The sequence below is a fragment of the Dromiciops gliroides genome, chromosome 4 (genome assembly GCF_019393635.1).
Source record: "Dromiciops gliroides isolate mDroGli1 chromosome 4, mDroGli1.pri, whole genome shotgun sequence".
Classification (NCBI taxonomy): Eukaryota; Metazoa; Chordata; class Mammalia; order Microbiotheria; family Microbiotheriidae; genus Dromiciops; species Dromiciops gliroides.
In genome coordinates this window covers 163,065,381-163,082,975 of record NC_057864.1, presented here as the reverse complement: position 1 = coordinate 163,082,975, position 17,595 = coordinate 163,065,381, and the positions used below count along the sequence as shown (strand labels likewise).

Genomic DNA, 17,595 nt, shown 5'->3' with positions numbered 1-17,595 from the left:
CCTTGGCAGTACATAACCGAGATCTGACTGGGCAGATTTATGATAAAACCACAAAATAGCATTGTTTGTTATGAGGAAACAAAAATTTCCCCAATATGTACAGGTATAAACCAAAGATGCCCCCTCTATTCAATATCATCTGATTTTATGCTACAAATACTAGAAAACTAAGGATGAAAGAAAAAAATGAATTGCATAAACATAAGTGAAGAAGGAAATAAAAATATACCTTTGCAAACAGCATTATGGTTTTTTGAAATGTAATATTTACAGCACTTAAGGTTTATAAAGCAAACATTAGGGGGCAGCTAGGTGGCACAGTGGATAAGGCACTGGCCTTGGATTCAGGAGGACCTGAGTTCAAATCTGGCCACAGACACTTGACACTTATTAGCTGTGTGACCCTGGGCAAGTCATTTAACTCTCATTGCCCCACCCAAAAAAACAAAACAAAACAAAAAAATAAAGCAAACATTACAGATATTGCATTTCATCCTCATAATAACCCTTGGAGATAGGTACTATTATTGTCTTCATTTTATAGATCAAGAAACTGAGGCAAGCAGAGGTTAAATGACTTGTTCAGGATCACAGAGCTTAATAAGGCGCTGATGTTATTTTAGGAACTCATCAGGTCTTCCTAACCCCAAGTCCAGTACTCTGCCCCCTGTTCCCCTTAGCTGCCTCTGATAGCAGAGAATCAGCTAAGACACTTAAGCTAAGGGATGTAGTCAGTCTGTCTGTGAGAACCCATAAGCTAAGATTTAGTCAAGCAGCAGTGTGCAAAAGGAATCCATATAATCACCTGTATTATTTGGAAACTCTTGATGCTAGACTTACCCACATGGTAATCCACAAGGCTGGAAATGTCCATTCTTATGATTTCTGGTCTCTGACTTGTCCTCAGAAAAGAACACAGGAAGGCAGACAATGGTATCCAAGAACTGTACCTCTGAGAACTTCCCACTCAAGCTCACTTGGGCAAACACAGGCCTCTCACCATGAGCTTTTCCTGCAAGTTACCATTTTTTTGGGTTACTGTCAGAGAAATCTCTTCACCCCTTCTCCCACCTTGCTACACTTCAATATGGTAACTACCTTGTATTTATTGTTTCATTTTTTTGTCTTTATATTCTTACCATGTCTGGTATACAGTAGGTGCTGAATAAATGCTTTTTGATGGATTAATTACATTTATATTTATATTTGTCCATGTTTTCTCTCCCGATAGAAAGTAAACTCCTAGAAGACAGAGATTTCTTTTGTTTTCATCTTTGTATCCCCAGTATTTAGTATAGTACCTAAACACATAAAGGCACTTAACAAATGTTTGCTGATTGATTGCTTTACAAGATTTACTGACCTCCTTTTCCAATTTCCTTGATGATCTTCTTGGTAATATAAGACAGCCTACTCAGGTCTGTTGCATCTTTCTTCATTGTCCTTTGAGGGGCCTGTCTGATTCTTCTGAAATTTCTGTGTCCCATAATTTGCTATCATATGGCATAGAGGGGAGAATATTATTGTTAACAAGTAATGGGTTGGGGGCAGCTAGGTGGCACAGTGGATAAAGCACCAGCCCTGGATTCGGGAGGACCTGAGTTCAAAGCTGGCCTCAGACACTGGGCAAGTCACTTAACCCTCATTGCCTTGCAAAAAAAAAAAGTATGGGTCAGCTCTCAGTAAATGTCTGATGAGTGAATTAATTAATGAAGTACTAATTCACACAGAGGGTCATAAACATGACATTCATTAGTCCAATATGTACAAACAATAGAAAAAATATTTTCTTAATGTAATAAACATTTTTATTTATAGTTTGGGTTTCAATTTTTATCCATCCTTCCCTCCTCCCTCCCTGAGGAGCCAATCACTCAGATATGGGTCGGTTATACATGCATAATTATGTGAAACATTACCATATTTATCAGAAAAAAATATTTTTTTAAGGAAATGAACAAATTTGTGACATAAAGACCTAGGTTTGATGGAAAAGTGTAAACTTTAGTCAATATTCATCTTCCAATTCTGTATCTTATGAATGTGACTTGGGGTATCCCCTTCCTTCTGCTTTGATTTTCTTAGATCAGGTGATAGCTAGAGTCACTTTCCAGCTTTAAATCCCCTGGTCCATAAATAATTAAGAAAAGTTGGGAAAGACCTATCTTTAGGGTTGATTTCCAGGAAGACTTTCTCCTACATATCCCTTTTTAGGTTTCTGTTAATAATAATCAGAACACCAGTAACACCCATTTGTCTATCATTTTAAGGATAGAATATTCCCTATGTGATAGATGATGTATTACTATCTCTGGTTTACCAATGAAAAAACTGAGGCCAGGAGAGGAAAAATAAATGACTCAGGACTTATAGAATGTGAGATTTGGAAGGGACCTGGGAAACCAGCCAGTTGTGTCCAAAGTCACAAAGCTAATCAGTGATGAGGATGGAAGCGCTTAGCACAGTACCTAGCACATAGTAGGTGCTTAATGAATGGAACTGAAGCAGACTTCTATTTCAGGGAGCTGGACTGGCCATTCCTTATTCCCCCTGCAAACTATGTATAAACAAGATTCGGTCGAGATACATCGGAGTTAATCAAGAGCAGACTGATTTAAAAGATTCAACGTAAAACCTTACGTGGAAGATAATTAACATAAGATTAAAGAACACTGGGAAAGGCTTCTTGCGGACGATTGGTCTTTAAGGTGAGGCTTAAAAAACCCACAAGATAAAAGAAGAGCGAGCATTCTTGGCACGGGGAAGCCCGGTCTGGGGCTGGAGGTACTTGTCTTTACTTCTTTAGCGCCTAGCACAATGCTTGCTCGACGCACAGTAAGTGCTTAATAAATGCTTGTTGGATGTTATGCAAGAGCCGCCCGTGGAAAGTTATTTCTTCCTGATGCGCGGGACGAGCCAGATTTAAAACGCCAGTCTAGGTGTTTTTATCTAGGTAGCTGACGGCCGCTGAAAAAGCAAAATCAGGCCCAAGAACGTACCAAAGGCCGCGGAAGCGCGCATGCTCGGCGGGGCGGCGAGGGGAAGGGCCATAGGCGCGCGCGCACACTCCCCGTCTGCGTGCGCGCGAACGGCTCGGGGCTTCCTGGGTCTGGCGGAGGGGGACTCGGCGAGGTGAGGCGCGAGGACTCAGGGTGAGGGGCAGGGGGTGGGGCGCGGGAGGGGGGGTGGGCAAGAGCTGGGGGGGAGGAGGGAAGAGGGGAGGGAGTTGCCGGTCTTCGGCGGGAGGGTGCGCGGGGTCCCGGGCCGAGGCGGGCGTCGAGGCCGACGTAGCGGAGTGAGCGGAGAGGCACGCGTGGTCACGCAGCTACTGCGCCGGCGGGAGCAGAGCGGAGGGGGGCGGGGCGGGGCGGGGCAGGTGGGAGCGAGCCTGCGCTGGGGCCGCGCTCGCGACCCCCTCTGACCTCCAGCCCGTCTCCTCTGCTGAGAGCCCCTCCCTGCTCAAGCTCAGCTCCTGCCCCTCCCCCGCAGCCTCAGTTTTTCCATCTGTGCAATGGGAGCAGTTTATTCTTCCTTGACCCTGTAGCGATCAAAAAAATCCCTCACCCCAAAACTGTTTCCTGGGTGACCCTGGGCAAGTCATTTAATCTCTTCATCTGTAAAATGAGAAAGTTGGGCTACTTGGCCTCCTTCCTGTTCTAAATCTATGGCCTTATAACTTTGATAGTTAATAATAACTTTATATATATGTGTGTGTATACATATATATACACATATCTATATCATTTATCTTTCTATCTATCATCTAATTATCATCCATCTATCTAGTGCTTTCTGATTTGTAAAAACACTTTACCAATATTTTTTCATTTGATCCTCACAACCCTGGGAGGTAGGTGCTATTTTTTTTACATTTTACAGATGAGGAAACTGAGGCAAACGGGTTAAGTGATTTGTCTAGGGACGTAGCTAGGACAGGTTCGTTATTAACTACACTTTCCCACCTAGCTCCCTCTATAGTAGTAATTGCTGACCCTTATGTAGGCAGCTAGGCGGTGTAGTGGATTGAGTACTAGGCCTGGAATCAGGAAGATGGGTATCACCTGCCTATACAACAGATGCATGTGCTACATGCCTACTATGTTTGGAGCTAGGACAGAAGGTTAAAACAAACAAAAAATCCTCATCTTCAAGGATATTACATTCTATTGGGTGTAGGTCTTTACACAGATAAGAAAATATTTTTAATTGGGGAGGGGGGAAAGCAGTGACCAATGAAATGAAGGGGATGAGAAAAGGTTTCTTGTAGGAGATGGGGACTTTGAGTTGAGTCTTGAAGGAAGCATAGGTTCCTAAGAGCTGAGAGTGGGGAGGAAATGCATTCCAAGAGTGAAGGATACAGTCTATGCTAAGGCTCAGAGGTGGGAGATGGTTAGTAAATGGTTAGGCCTGGAACAAGGAAGTAGGCTACTCTGGCTGGAATAGAGAGTGCATGAAGCCGGGCAGCTATGTGGTGCAGCGGATAAAACACTGGCCCTGGATTCAGGAGGACCTGAGTTCAAATGTGACCTCAGACACTTGACACTTACTAGCTGTGTGACCCTGGGGAAGTCACTTAACCCTCATTGCCCCACAAAACAACAACAAAACACAATCAGAGAGTGCATGAAGGGGTCCAGTGTGATAGAAATATGAAAGAACAGGCTGGGACCTGTGCTGCTAGATTATGCAAAGGAATTTGCATTTCTCTTCCTCCTTTTCCCCCCTCTGATGGTTTGCTCCCCACTTAGTTCAATCTCAGTGGAATTATGCAGGTGTTAGCTGTATTTCCTGGTGAATAATGCCCTTCCATCAAACAGGTGATCCCAGGAGCCTAACAGCCAGTCTACTGTCAGTAGAGAGTGAAATCTGGCCTTCAAAGAACCAAGCTCTGAGTAATCACAGCTCATACTTACCTAGCATTTTTCAGAATGAGCTTTTCTCAGAACAGCCCAGTGAACAGTGAAAGCAGTTATTACCCGCATTTGACTGGGACTGAAACTGAGGCTGAGAAAGAGATGTCAATCAAATCAACCAGCTAACACTTATTAGGGCCGCTAGGTGGCCCAGTGAATAGAGCACTGGGCTTGGAATCAGACTCCTCATTAGTTCAAATCTGGCCTCAGACACTTACCAGCTGTGTGACCCTGGGCAATTAAATCACTTAACCCTGTTTGCCTCAGTTTCCTCATCTATAAAATGAGCTGGAGAAGGAAATGGCAAACCACTCGAGTACCTTTGCCAAGAAAACCCCAAAAGGGGTCACAAACAGAAACAACTCAACAACATTTATTAAGCACCTGCTGTATGCTAGGTAGTTGACTAGGTGCTCAGAATACAAAACTGAAAGTTAAATAGTTCCTACCCTCAAGGAATTTATATTAAGTGTGGAGAGACTGCTGTAACAAGATCTAAGTACACACAAAATAAATTAGAGTGACTTGCTAATAATCATTGGCAGGCCTGGGATTGGCACTAGGGTCTGCTGGTTCTTAAGTCCTTCCTTATTTCCATTCCCCCTGGCACTTCTTCATCCTTGCCCTTCTTTCCCCTCACCTGTGTGCCTCCTTCATTGACTTTGTCCGTTTGTAGGGATCACCACGTTCCCAGGGATTTGTTGGTGGTACTAGGATCCAGCCTTGAGGGAGACTTCCCACGTGGAGGGAGACCAGGGCTGCAGCCTCTGTCAGTGTGGGAATGGACAGATTGGGCTCCTTCAGTAGTAAGTATGACCTCAGGTGATTCTCGGTGGCATCTGGGGCAGAAACAGGAGGGCAGGGATGGAAACATTGTGGGTCTACCCATCAAGGTCTTTTGTGCATCTGATTGTGAAATTGCTTGAAATGCATCAAATCAGATTAAAATCATACATGTTTCTGTTCACTGTGCAGTGCCTGTAAGGCAGTGATTAGACATCCTTGTTCTGAAATTAGTGGAAAATTATGCAGAAAAGTGCTGGAGGATGAAGCTAGGAAGGTCATCCTAAAGCTTGATATTTTTTCCCCCTTTTAATAGCAATTTTCTCATTTTTATTGGTATCTTTTGTTTTTATATCACATTTCTAAAATGATTTCTCCCCCACCTTTACCCAACCAGTAACCTTGTAACAAAGATGTTAAAAGAATGGAAAAGACCATGGGTTAGTAAAACCAAGCAACACATCAACACAGACAGTATATGCACTATTCCATATCCATAGTCCCCCACCTCTGCAACAAAGGGATAAAGGTGTATTTTCTTAATTCTTCTCTGCAGCCAACCTTGGTCATTAGAATTATGCAGTATTCATTTCTTTTGTTCCTATTTCAGGTTCTTAGGTGTTTGTTGTTTTTTTTAAATCTTCCTAAACTTGATTTTAAAAAAATTTCCCCCAATTACATGTAAAAACATTTTTTAACATTCATTTTTTTTTAAATTTTGAGTTCCAAATTCTCTCTCTCTTTCCTTTCCCTCCCCCCTCTCTGAAATGGTAAGCAATTTGATAGAGGTTATATATGTGCAGTCATGCAAAACATATTTCTATAAGTCATATTATAAAAGAAGAAAAGAAAAAAAAACCCACAAAAAAGGAAATAAAGTAAAAAATAGTATGCTTTGATCTGCATTCAGATGCCATCAGTTCTTTATCTGGATGTGGATAGCATCTTTCATTATGAGTCCTTTGGGACTGTCTTAGATCATTGTATTGCTGAGAAGAGCTAAGTCATTCACAGTTGATCATCATACAATATTGCTTACTGTGTACAGTGTTCTCTTGGTTCTGCTCATTTCACTTTGCATCATTTTGTGTCTTTCCAGACTAAACTTTGATTTTATTTGTATTTATTTGTTTATTTTGATAATAAACATTTTTATTTAAAATTTTGAGTTCCAAATTCCATTCCTCTTTCCCTCCTCCCTCCCCGAGGCGTAAGCAATCACATATAGGTTATACATGTGCAATTATGTAAAACCTAACTATATTAGTCATTTTGTATAAGAAAACTCAAATAAAAGAAAAAAATTAAAGAAAGTGAAAAGTAGTATGCTTCAGTCTGTGTTCAATCAATATCAGTTATTTCTTTGGAGGTGGATAGTATGCTTCATTATTAGTCCTTTGGGATTGTCTTAGATCGTTATATTGCTGAGAATAGCTAAGTCATTCACAGTTGTGTGCACAACATTCTCCTGGTTCTTTCCACTTCATTATACATCAGTTCATACAAGTCTTTCCAAGGCTTTCTGATACCCTGCTTATCATTTCTTATAGGACAATAATATTCCATTACAATCATATACCACATCTTCTAAACCTTGATTTTAAAAAACAATAGGGTTTCTTTGCTGACTGTGAAGAATGTAGAGAAGCATGGGAAGGTTTAGAGTTCCAGGACTTGACAAAGAGTGAAGTTTACAGAATCAGAAAAACAATATATACTCAGTAACTACAGAAGTATAAATGAAAACATCAACAGCAATGAAAATAAGCACTGTATAATTATAAGGCCCAAACTTTTCCTCAAAGAAGAGATAAGAAAATATGTCTCCCTTCCTTTTTTGTTGAGTTAAGGGACTATGAATATGGAACATTTTATATGCTGTCAGGTTAGGTTTATGTATTGGTTGGTTTTACTGAAATAATTTTTGTGTTTTTTTTCTCTTTTGTTCTTTCTTCTTTGTCCTTTGAAGGAATAGCTTGTCCTGTGGTGGAGGGAAGAGGGATATGTTTTGAAATTAAGGTGATTTTTTTTTTTTTTTTGCGGGGCAATGGGGGATAAGTGACTTGCCCAGGGTCACACAGCTAGTAAGTGGCAAGTGTCTGAGGCTGGATTTGAACTCAGGTACTCCTGAATCCAGGGCCAGTGCTTTATCCACTGCGCCACCTAGCCGCCCCCTAAGGTGATATTTTTAAAAAGAGAGAACAATACAATTTTAACAATAGAATCTCTCAAGACACAGCCGGAGTGATGTGCTCATAACCAGAGATTGTAACATGCCAATGGAAGGAAAAAGAAAATGCCCCTTTTAGGTAGAATTTATCTTTTTAGAATATAACCTGAACAACAACAATAATAACAATATAAATCATTATTTTAAGAATCTGCTTTGGGACAGCTAGGTGGTGCAGTGGATGGAACACCAGCCCTGGATTCAGGAAGACCTGAGTTCAAATCCAGCCTCAGACACTTGACACTTACTAGCTGTGTGACCCTGGGCAAGTGACTTAACCCCAATTGCCTCGCCAAAAAAAAAAAAAAAAAAAAGAATCTGCTTTAATCAATATGGGTCCAACTTCTAGACCCCAATTCTTCCATGTCTTGAAATATAGTTTGATGAATTTCTGTGGCTAGAAAAAATTTATTAGCTGTCAGACAGCCTTCTAGTGAGGAGACTCTGAATTTCACTAGACTAGTCATCAGATCACTACACCATCCAGTACTTCTAGGTTGGGAGGCCTTTTTCAGAGATGGAACTTTGCTAGTGTAGCCTTTAAGAATCTAGGGTCAAGGGCAGCTAGGTGGTGCAGTGGATAAAGCACTGGCCCTGGATTCAGGAGGATCTGAGTTCAAATCCTATCTCAGACACTTGACACTTGCTAGCTGTGTGACCCTGGGCAAGTCACTCAACCCTCATTACCTTGCCCCCCCCAAACAAACAAACAAACAAAGCTTATGGGGCAGCTAGGTGGTGCAGTGGATAGAGCACCGGCCCTGGAGTCAGGAGTACCTGAGTTCAAATCCGGCCTTAGACACTTAACACTTACTAGCTGTGTGACCCTGGGCAAGTCACTTGACCCCAATTGCCTCACTAAAAAAAATCTAGGGTCATTATCTGTACCACAGTGGAGCATTGAAATAGGACTTTAGTTAAGGAATCAAGAATTATTAGCAGGGCCAGCTAGGTGGCTTAGTGGATAAAGCACTGACCCTGGATTCAGGAGGACCTGAGTTCAAATCCAGCCTCAGATGCTTGACATTTAATAGCTGTGTGACCCCAGGGCAAGTCACTTAATCCTCATTGCCCTGCAAAAAAAAGAAAGAAAGAAAAAAGAAATAATTATTATTGGATAAAGGAAAGAAATCTGTAAGAAGATTTCTATTTCCTTATCTCTCTTTCCCTATCCTCTTCACTCCCAGTTTCACCATAATGTATTCATGGCCTTTGAAATACAAAATTCTGTTATAGGGTTTGGGGGATTCATTGGACCAAGGATTGGAAAAAGGCTTTATGAATTATCATTTCTATTCCCCTGGTAGTATTTTTTCAAGGAAATACCCATTCAGCTTCTTTCCAATTCTGTCTTTCTCCTTCTGAGGGTTTTTCTGCTTTCTTTTTTTTTTTTTTTTGCGGGGCAATGGGGGTTAAGTGACTTGCCCAGGGTCACACAGCTAGTAAGTGTCTGAGGCAGGATTTGAACTCAGGTACTCCTGAATCCAGAGACAGTGCTTTATCCACTGCACCACCTAGCCGCCCCGTTATTCTACTTTCTTAAATGACTTTAAAATTGAAAACTCATAGAAAAAGCATCTGGTCTTGGGTTCAAATCCTGACTGCCACTCACCACCTGTATGACTTGGAGCAAATTGCTTTACCTCCCTGAGCCTTAGTTTTCCCATCTGTAAAATGAGGGAGTTGAGCTAAATGGCCTCTGAGGTCCCTTCTAGCTCTAAATTTGTGACCCCGTGATTCTAGAATCTGACTTAGGAAGGTTAAGTAACCTTAGAGAGGGAAGGTATAAGGGACCAAGGAGTCAGATTATCTTGAGTTTAGTAAAAACTGGCCTTCTTTAGTAAAAAGGTGGCCTCTGCCATGTAGTATAAAATATTCAATGTGTTGTCCATCCTTAAATTAAATTTAAAATGAGGAGAAATTGGGCACAATGTTGTCTCATTAATTAGTAAGTTCTGTCATTGGAAGCATGCTCAGATGGAGGCTGTATTACTGGTTAGGATGTTGTGAGAGGGGGTGCGGCTAGGTGGCGCAGTGGATAAAGCACCGGCCCTGGATTCAGGAGTTCCTGAGTTCAAATCCGGCCTCAGACACTTGACACTTACTGGCTGTGTGACCCTGGGCAAGTCACTTAACCCCATTGCCCCATTAAAAAAAAAAAAAAAGGATGTTGTGAGAGGGGATCTCGACATCCAGTGGAAAGTTTATTGAATAGAACTTGGCCTAGCTAAGCCCCCAGGTCCCTTCTCTGATTCCATCCCATTATGTTTTTATCCATGGAATTCAGGGCCCATGTCAGAAAGGACACATTTCTTTCCCAGTCATTTTTTTCTAGATCCCCATTTAGAAAAAAATATAAAGAATAAAAATCACCATGGCTGGTTGGGTAGTGAGCAGTGTTTTCTGGGCTTCGGGTGGTAAATGCTATTATAATACATTAAAAAATCCCACAAAACCCTGCCCTGCATTATACAGATTCATGTACCTTAAGAGCTTATGTTTTCTCAAACTTTTATCCTGCATCACAGAAAACAACCTTGCTAGGACAGCTCACACTACATTGGAAGCTAAGTTTAGGGGACCACAGCTCTGTGCCTCTGAATTTTTAGAGTCTCAGATGTTTTGGATTTCAGTCACATCACTAGTATTTCTGAATATGTTGTCATTGAAAGTCAGGAATGAGTTTCATTCCTTTTTAAATTTTTTTTTAATTTAAAGAAAAATATATATTTTTTTTATATTGCTATCATTTCCCATGATGCCCTCCTCCTCTGGGCAACCCCTCTTCCCCAACAGAATATTGTCTTACCATTAAATAACAAATCAGCACGTTGGCCATGTCTAAAGAATATAAATCACCTCCTGCACCCACAGGTCACCAACTTTCCTCTGAGGGGAGGGAGGTTTGTTTCATTGCAGTGAGAGGAGATAGTTTAGTCACTTTGTTTTCTTTTTGCATAATTCTAAATTGCTTTCCAAAATGGCTTTAAGTCAAGATTGGATACCCAAATGATTTGAGTTTTAAAGCTCCTCAGTGGCATTTGCCTTTTACATGATTGTCATCACATAAATTGTCCTAATTCTGCTTGCTTCCGTCCATATCAGTTCATACAAGGTGACTCTGGTTTCTTTAAATTCTTCATATTCATAATTTCTTATGGTGCAGTGATCTTCTATCATCCCACTCACATAATTGGTCTTGCCATTAAAAGGGGTTCATTTTTGGGACTAGCAAAGAGCAAGGGACCAATGTTCCTGTATTTGCAACCCAACTTTAGTATGTGTATACAATTCTTCATATCTGTGCATGTATGTATGTGCATATATACATATATACATAATATAAAACATATACAGATATGTGTACGTGTGTGCACACAGTGCAACACAGATATATGTGAATATACATGCACACATATCCACACACCTACATGAAGGTATCATACACAGGTGGATATGTGCAATCGACATGTGCACACGTGTGTACATGCCTGTATATGTGCGCACACATGTGTGTTTGTGCATATCCCCAAAGTTACACTTAAAAGCACACTTAAGAAAAAAACTAATTTTATTGATGTCTTTTGTTTTTACATCACAGTCATTTGTGGAAATTCCCTTTCTCCCTAAATTGAACCCTCGCTTATAATGAAGAGAAATAATCATGCAAAAATCCTTCATATAGTAACTACCTCTGCCAGTTTCTCCAGTCCCCTTCCATCAGATTTGTGTCTGGAAGCTTCTTGAGGGTAGGAACTCTGTTTTTTCTTGGTAAGTTATAGAACTCGACACATGGTGGAACCTGCATCAACACTAGAAAGTGAAGTGGGGGGTTTTTTTGAGGGGGGCAGGGCAGTGAGGGTTAAATGACTTGCCCAGGGTCACAGTTAAGTGTCAAGTGTTTGAGACCAGATTTGAACTCAGATCCTCCTGAAAGCCAGGCTGGTGCTTTATCCACTCTACCACCTAGCTGCCCCTGACGTGGTTATTTTTTTAAATTACTGGCAATCCTATGATGTATTTGTCATAGAACTGTCAATCTGGACAGTACCTTGGAGAGTAGCATTTTTGTATGTTTGAGCTCATCCTCTCCTTGGTGAACCTATGTATACTGGGTCACTGGGTTGTCACTATGAAATTCTCAGGTTTTCAATGAACCTAAAGTGCTCTTTTTGCTTATCATGACTGCAGGGAGGATATGTTATAGAGCCAGACAAACCAATAACAACACCCATTTGCAGGAACAAAAAGCCTTGGATCTCAGAAGGGGGATGGAGTGTGGCTGGCATGCCCAGATATCCAATTACCCTTTGGAAAAGTAATCTTTAGAACTGTTTGGTACTGATTATTAAAAAGATATAAAAGTAGATCAATGGAACAGACTAGATAAGAAAGAATCAGAAACAATCAAACTCAATAAATAACTCACTGTTTGATTAAACCTGCCAACATAAATTACTTGAGAAAGCTCTCTCTATTGGATAAGAACTTCCAGGAAAACTATAAGGCAGTTTGGGAGAAATTATTTTTAGATTAACTTCTTATAGTAAATACCACAGTAAAATCAAAAGCAACTATGTGATCTGAATATTAAAGGTCATGCCATAAAAGGAGAATTAGAAGAGAACCAGAACAAGTAGCTGTTACAGCCATGACTCAAGGAGAGATTAAATCAACAAGGGAGAACAACTGTTACCAAAGATAAAATAGATAATTTTAGTTACATGAAATTGCAAAGCTTTTTCCAGGAACAAAATCAATGCTATTAGGATCTCTACAATGAGTATGATATTCAAGATATATATGGAGGGGGCAACTAGGTGGCTTGGTGGATAAAGCACCAGCCCTGGATTCAGGAGGACCTGAGTTCAAATCCAGCCTTAGACACTTGATACTAGATGCGTGACCCTGGGCAAGTCACTTAACCCTCATTGCCCGGCACCAAAAAAACCCCCCCAAAACCACACACACACAAAACAAACAAACAAACAAAACAAGATATATATGGAACTGGGGCAGCTAGGTGGTACAGTGGATAGAGCACTGGCCCTGGATTCAGGAGGACCTGAGTTCAAATCCAGCCTCACACACTTGACAGTTACTAGATGTGTGACCCTGGGCAAGTCACTTAACAACAATTGCCTCACCCCCCCAAAAAAAGGATATATATGGAACTACACAAATATAGAAGACTAAGAACCATTTACCACAGAGAACAAACAGGTTGGTTTTTTTCCCCCTTAATAGTATTTTTTTTTCCAGTTACATGTAAGGACAGTTTTCAACATTCGTTTTTATAAGATTTTGAGTTTCAAATTTTCCTTCATTCTCTTCCCCTTCCCCAAGACAACAAGCAATCTGATATAGGTTATATATGGACAATCACATTAAACATATTTCCACATTAGTCATGTTGTGAAAAAAGAATCAGAACAAAAGGGAAAAACCTCAAAGAAGAAAAAAAACAAAAGAAAAAGTAAAAATAGCATGATTCAATCTGCATCCAGATTCCACAGTTCTTTTTCTGGATGTGGAGAGCATTTCCCATCATGAGTCCTTTGGAAATTTCTTGGATCATTGTATTGCTGAGAAAAGTCTATCACAGCTGATCATCATACAATGTTGCTGTTACTATGTACGTTGTTTTCCTGGTTCTGCTCACTTCACTCATTTAAGTCTTCTCAGGTTTTTCTGAAATCTACCTGCTCATCATTTCCTATAGCACAATAGTATTCTGTTACATTCATATAACGCAACTTGTTCAGCTATTCCCCAGTTGATGGGCAACCCCTCGATTTCCAATTCTTTGCCACCACAAAGAGAGCTGCTGTAAATATTTTTGTACATGTGGGTCCTTTTCCCTTTTTTATGTTCTCTTTGGGATACAGACCTAGTAGTGGTATTATGGGTCAAAGCGTATGCACAGCCCCATAGCACTTTAGACGTACTTTCAAATTGGTCTCCAGAATGGTTGGATCATTTCATAACTCCATTAGCAATGCATTAAGTGTTCCAATTTTCCCACATCTTCGACATTTATTATTTTCCTTTTTTGTCATATTAGCCAGTCTGCTAGGTGTAAGGTGTTATTTCAGAATTGTTTTCATTTGCATTTCTCTAATCAATAGTGATTTAGAACATTTTTTTCATATGACAATAGATAGCTTTAATTTCTTCATGTGAAAACTGCCAAACAAACAGATTTTAAGAGAATTGCAAAATTAAAACAACCATGTGAAAGAGTATTCCACATCACTTAGCAGTAAGAGGAAGGGAAATCAAAACAGCTCTTGAGATTTTCATCCCGTGCTCAACAAATTGGCAAAGATGAGAAAAAGCAGGAAAATCTATGATGTTGGAGGGGTTTTGGAAATACTCATACACTCATAATTATAGTGGTGGAGCTATGAATTCGTCTGACCATTTTGGAAAACAATTGAGAATTATCTCCCCCCCAGGTCCCCAAAATGACTAAAATATCTACTATATCCTTTGTCCCAAAGATCCCTCTGCTAGATATTTACATTAGGGGGTAAAGATAGAAAGAAGGGCCCCATATACATTAAAATATTTATAGCAGCACTTTTTATAGTAGCAAATAACTAGAAACAAAGTAGATACCAATCATTTGGAGAATGGCTAAAATATGTTGTTTTACATGTAATGTAATCAAGTACTATCATACCACTAAAAAAACTATGAGGACTACAGAGATTTATGGGAAGACTAGTTTTTTCCTTAATTTTCTTTTTTAAGGAACTTGATAAACATCATTTCCATTAACAGAAAAAGATTTCAACTAACTAGTACATGTTACTCTTTTACATGTTTGTATCAAGTACTAAGACTTGCTTTGTACTTTCTTTTTTTTAATTAGAAAAGTATTTTATTATTATCTAGTTACATGTAGAGATAGTTTTCAATATTTATTTTTATAAGATTTCTAGTTTCAAATTTTTCTCCCTTCCTCCCCTCCCTACCCCCTCCCCAAGACAGCAAGTAATCTGATATAGGTAATATATGTACAATCACATTAAATATATTTCTGTATTAGTCATATTGTGAAAGAAGAATCAGAGCAAAAGGGAAAAACCTCAAAAAAGAAAAACAAAGTAGAAATGGTATAGTTCAATCTGCATCTAGATTCCATAGTTCTTTTTTTTTCTGGATTTGGAGAGCATTTTCCATCATGAGTCCTTTGGAACTATCTTGGACCATTGTATTGCTGAGAAGTGTCAAGTCTATCACAGCTGATCAACACACAAAGTTGTTGATACTGTGTACAATGTTCTCCTGGTTCTGCTCATCTCACTCAGCATCAGTTTATGTAAGTCCTTCCAGGTTTCTCTGAAATCCACCTGCTCATCATTTCTTACAGCACAATAGTATTCCATTACATTCATATACCACAATTTGTTCAGCCATTCCCCAATTGATGGGCATCCCCCCAATTTCCAATTCCTTGTCACCACAAAAAGAGCAGCTATAAATATTTTTGTACATGTGGGTCCTTTTCCCTTTTTTATGATCTCTTTGGGTAAAAGACCTAATAGTGGTTGTTTTGTACTTTCTAGTATCTATCTAGTTAATATTTGCTGTCTCATAAGAAAGTACTTGGTACTTGCTAATCTGTTCTCTTTAAATGTTCCATCGATTCTCCTTTTTTTGCAGGGCAATTGGGGTTAAGTGACTTGCCGAGGGTCACACAGCTAGTAAGTGTCAAGTGTCTGAGGCCGGATTTGAACTCAGGTACTCCTGACTCCAGGGCCGGTACTTTAACCACTGCGCCACCTAGCTGCCCCTGAGATTTTTTTTTAAAAAAGGAGAATGGGGGCAGCTAAGTGGCACAGTTGGATAAAGCACCGGCCCTGGAGTCAGGAGTACCTGAGTTCAAATCCGGCCTCAGACACTTGACACTTACTAGCTGTGTGACCCTGGGCAAGTCACTTAACCCCAATTGCCTCACTAAAAAAAAACAAAAACAAAAACAAAACTCTATTCAACCTCCTTCCTCAAATCTCTCTCCCAAAATAAGAGAAGGGAAGGAGAAGGGAACAAGCATTTATTAAGCATCTATGATGTGCCAGGTACTGCAATCAGCACTTTCCAAATATTATCTCATTTGATCCTCGCCACATCTCCATTTCATAGTTCAAGAAACTGAGGCAGAGAAAAGTTACATGATTTGCCTAGGTTCACACAGCTAGTAAGTGTCTGAGACTGGATTTGAACACAGGTAGGTCTTCCTGATTCCATACCTAGCACTATATCATCTGCATTACCTAGTTGCTCTTCTTTATAATACATAACTCAAAACAGTCAATTAAAACAAAGTGACACGTTGGTCCTGTCTGAAAATATGTCTTCTTCATCTGCAATCCTTTTCCTTTCTGACAAAAGGTAGAAACCATGCTTCATCATCAGTCTTCTACAGTTACAATTGTTCATGACATTGATCAGTTTTTAGATCTTTTAAAATTGTCTTCCTTTACAATATTGTTATAATCATTGTGTATGTTCTTTCTGCTTCATTTCATATTTGTCTTCCCAGGTTTCTTGGAGATGTAGTACTGCTAACTCCCCTTTCCTCATTTCTTATAGCACAATAATTTTCTATTGTGTTCTTATACCATAATTTGTTTAGTTGGCCATTCCCAATTTATAGGCACCCACTTTATTTGAAGCTCTTTGTTTTAATAAAAAATGCTGCTATAAATATTTTTGTACATGTATGTCTTTGATCTCTTTGTAGTATATACTTAGTAGTGCTACTACTTAGTGGTGAGTTAGTGAGTCAAAAGGTGTGTAGAGTTTGATGCTTTTTTGGAAATAATTCCAAATTGCTTCCAAAATGGTTAGACTAATTTACAGCTTGATCAACAATGCCTTGTAGTGTGCCTGCCCTCCCACAGCCCTCCAGCAAATTGATATTTTCCTATTTCATCATTCTTGTGGTTTGAGATGGAACCTTAGAGTTGTTTTCATTTGCATTACTCTTTTTTTTTTTTTTTTTGGCGGTGCAATGAGGGTTAAGTGACTTGCCCAGGGTCACACAGCTAGTAAGTGTTAAGTGTCTGAGGCCGGATTTGAACTCAGGTACTCCTGACTCCAGGGCTGGTGCTCTATCCACTGCGCCACCTAGCTGCCCCCTGTATTACTCTTATTATTAGTGGATTGAAGTATTTTCTCATTTGATCATTGATAGCTGACTTTTCCTTTTTAACATTTATCTACTGGGGAATTTTTCTTATTCTTATATATCAATTTCCTGTATATGTCTTGAATATTAGAACTTTATTATTGACATTTGATAGAAACCATTTCTATTCTCATTCTAACTATATTGATTTTGTTTTGCTAAACCTTTTAAAATTTATTTAAAATTGTCATTTAAACTTTTTATCATTTTATCCATTTTTAGTTAAAATTTCTCTTATTAATAGTTGCAAAAATGTCTCTCTTCTTTCTCCTCTAATTTGTTTATGACATGATCTTTATATCTAAGCCACGTATCCATTAAATTTATTGTAATATATGGTGTGCAGTATTGCTCTAAACCTAATTTCTGCCAGACTACTTTCCAATTTTGGGGAGGGGTAGGGCAATGAGGGTTCAGTGACTTGCCCAGGGTCACACAGCTAGTAAGTGTCAAGTGTCTGAGATCAGATT

The 17,595-nt window shown here is 39.6% G+C and overlaps 1 protein-coding gene and 1 long non-coding RNA gene across 5 annotated transcripts in view; one reads left to right on the top strand and one right to left on the bottom strand.

Annotated features, from left to right (window-relative positions):
* Positions 1–1,144: 1,144 nt before the first annotated feature.
* LOC122725545 lies at positions 1,145–3,112 on the bottom strand. The gene is made up of 3 exons (XR_006352745.1): positions 3,000–3,112; positions 1,364–1,493; positions 1,145–1,242 (listed from the first exon to the last, which is right to left on the bottom strand). It is a non-coding gene; the product is annotated as an uncharacterized LOC122725545 (long non-coding RNA).
* TADA2A (transcriptional adaptor 2A) overlaps positions 3,072–17,595 on the top strand; it is a 64,374-nt gene continuing 49,850 nt past the window's right edge. For 3 of the 4 annotated variants that reach the window (XR_006352744.1, XM_043962715.1, XM_043962713.1), the window contains exons 1-2: positions 3,072–3,132; positions 5,590–5,719. Coding sequence is in view for 3 of the 4 variants with exons in the window: in XM_043962715.1 (XP_043818650.1) it covers positions 5,695–5,719 (25 nt within the window). In the remaining variant the exon portion in view is untranslated. Of the gene's footprint in view, positions 3,153–5,589; positions 5,720–17,595 lie in introns of all 4 variants that reach the window. The other variant, XM_043962714.1, reaches the window with a different exon arrangement.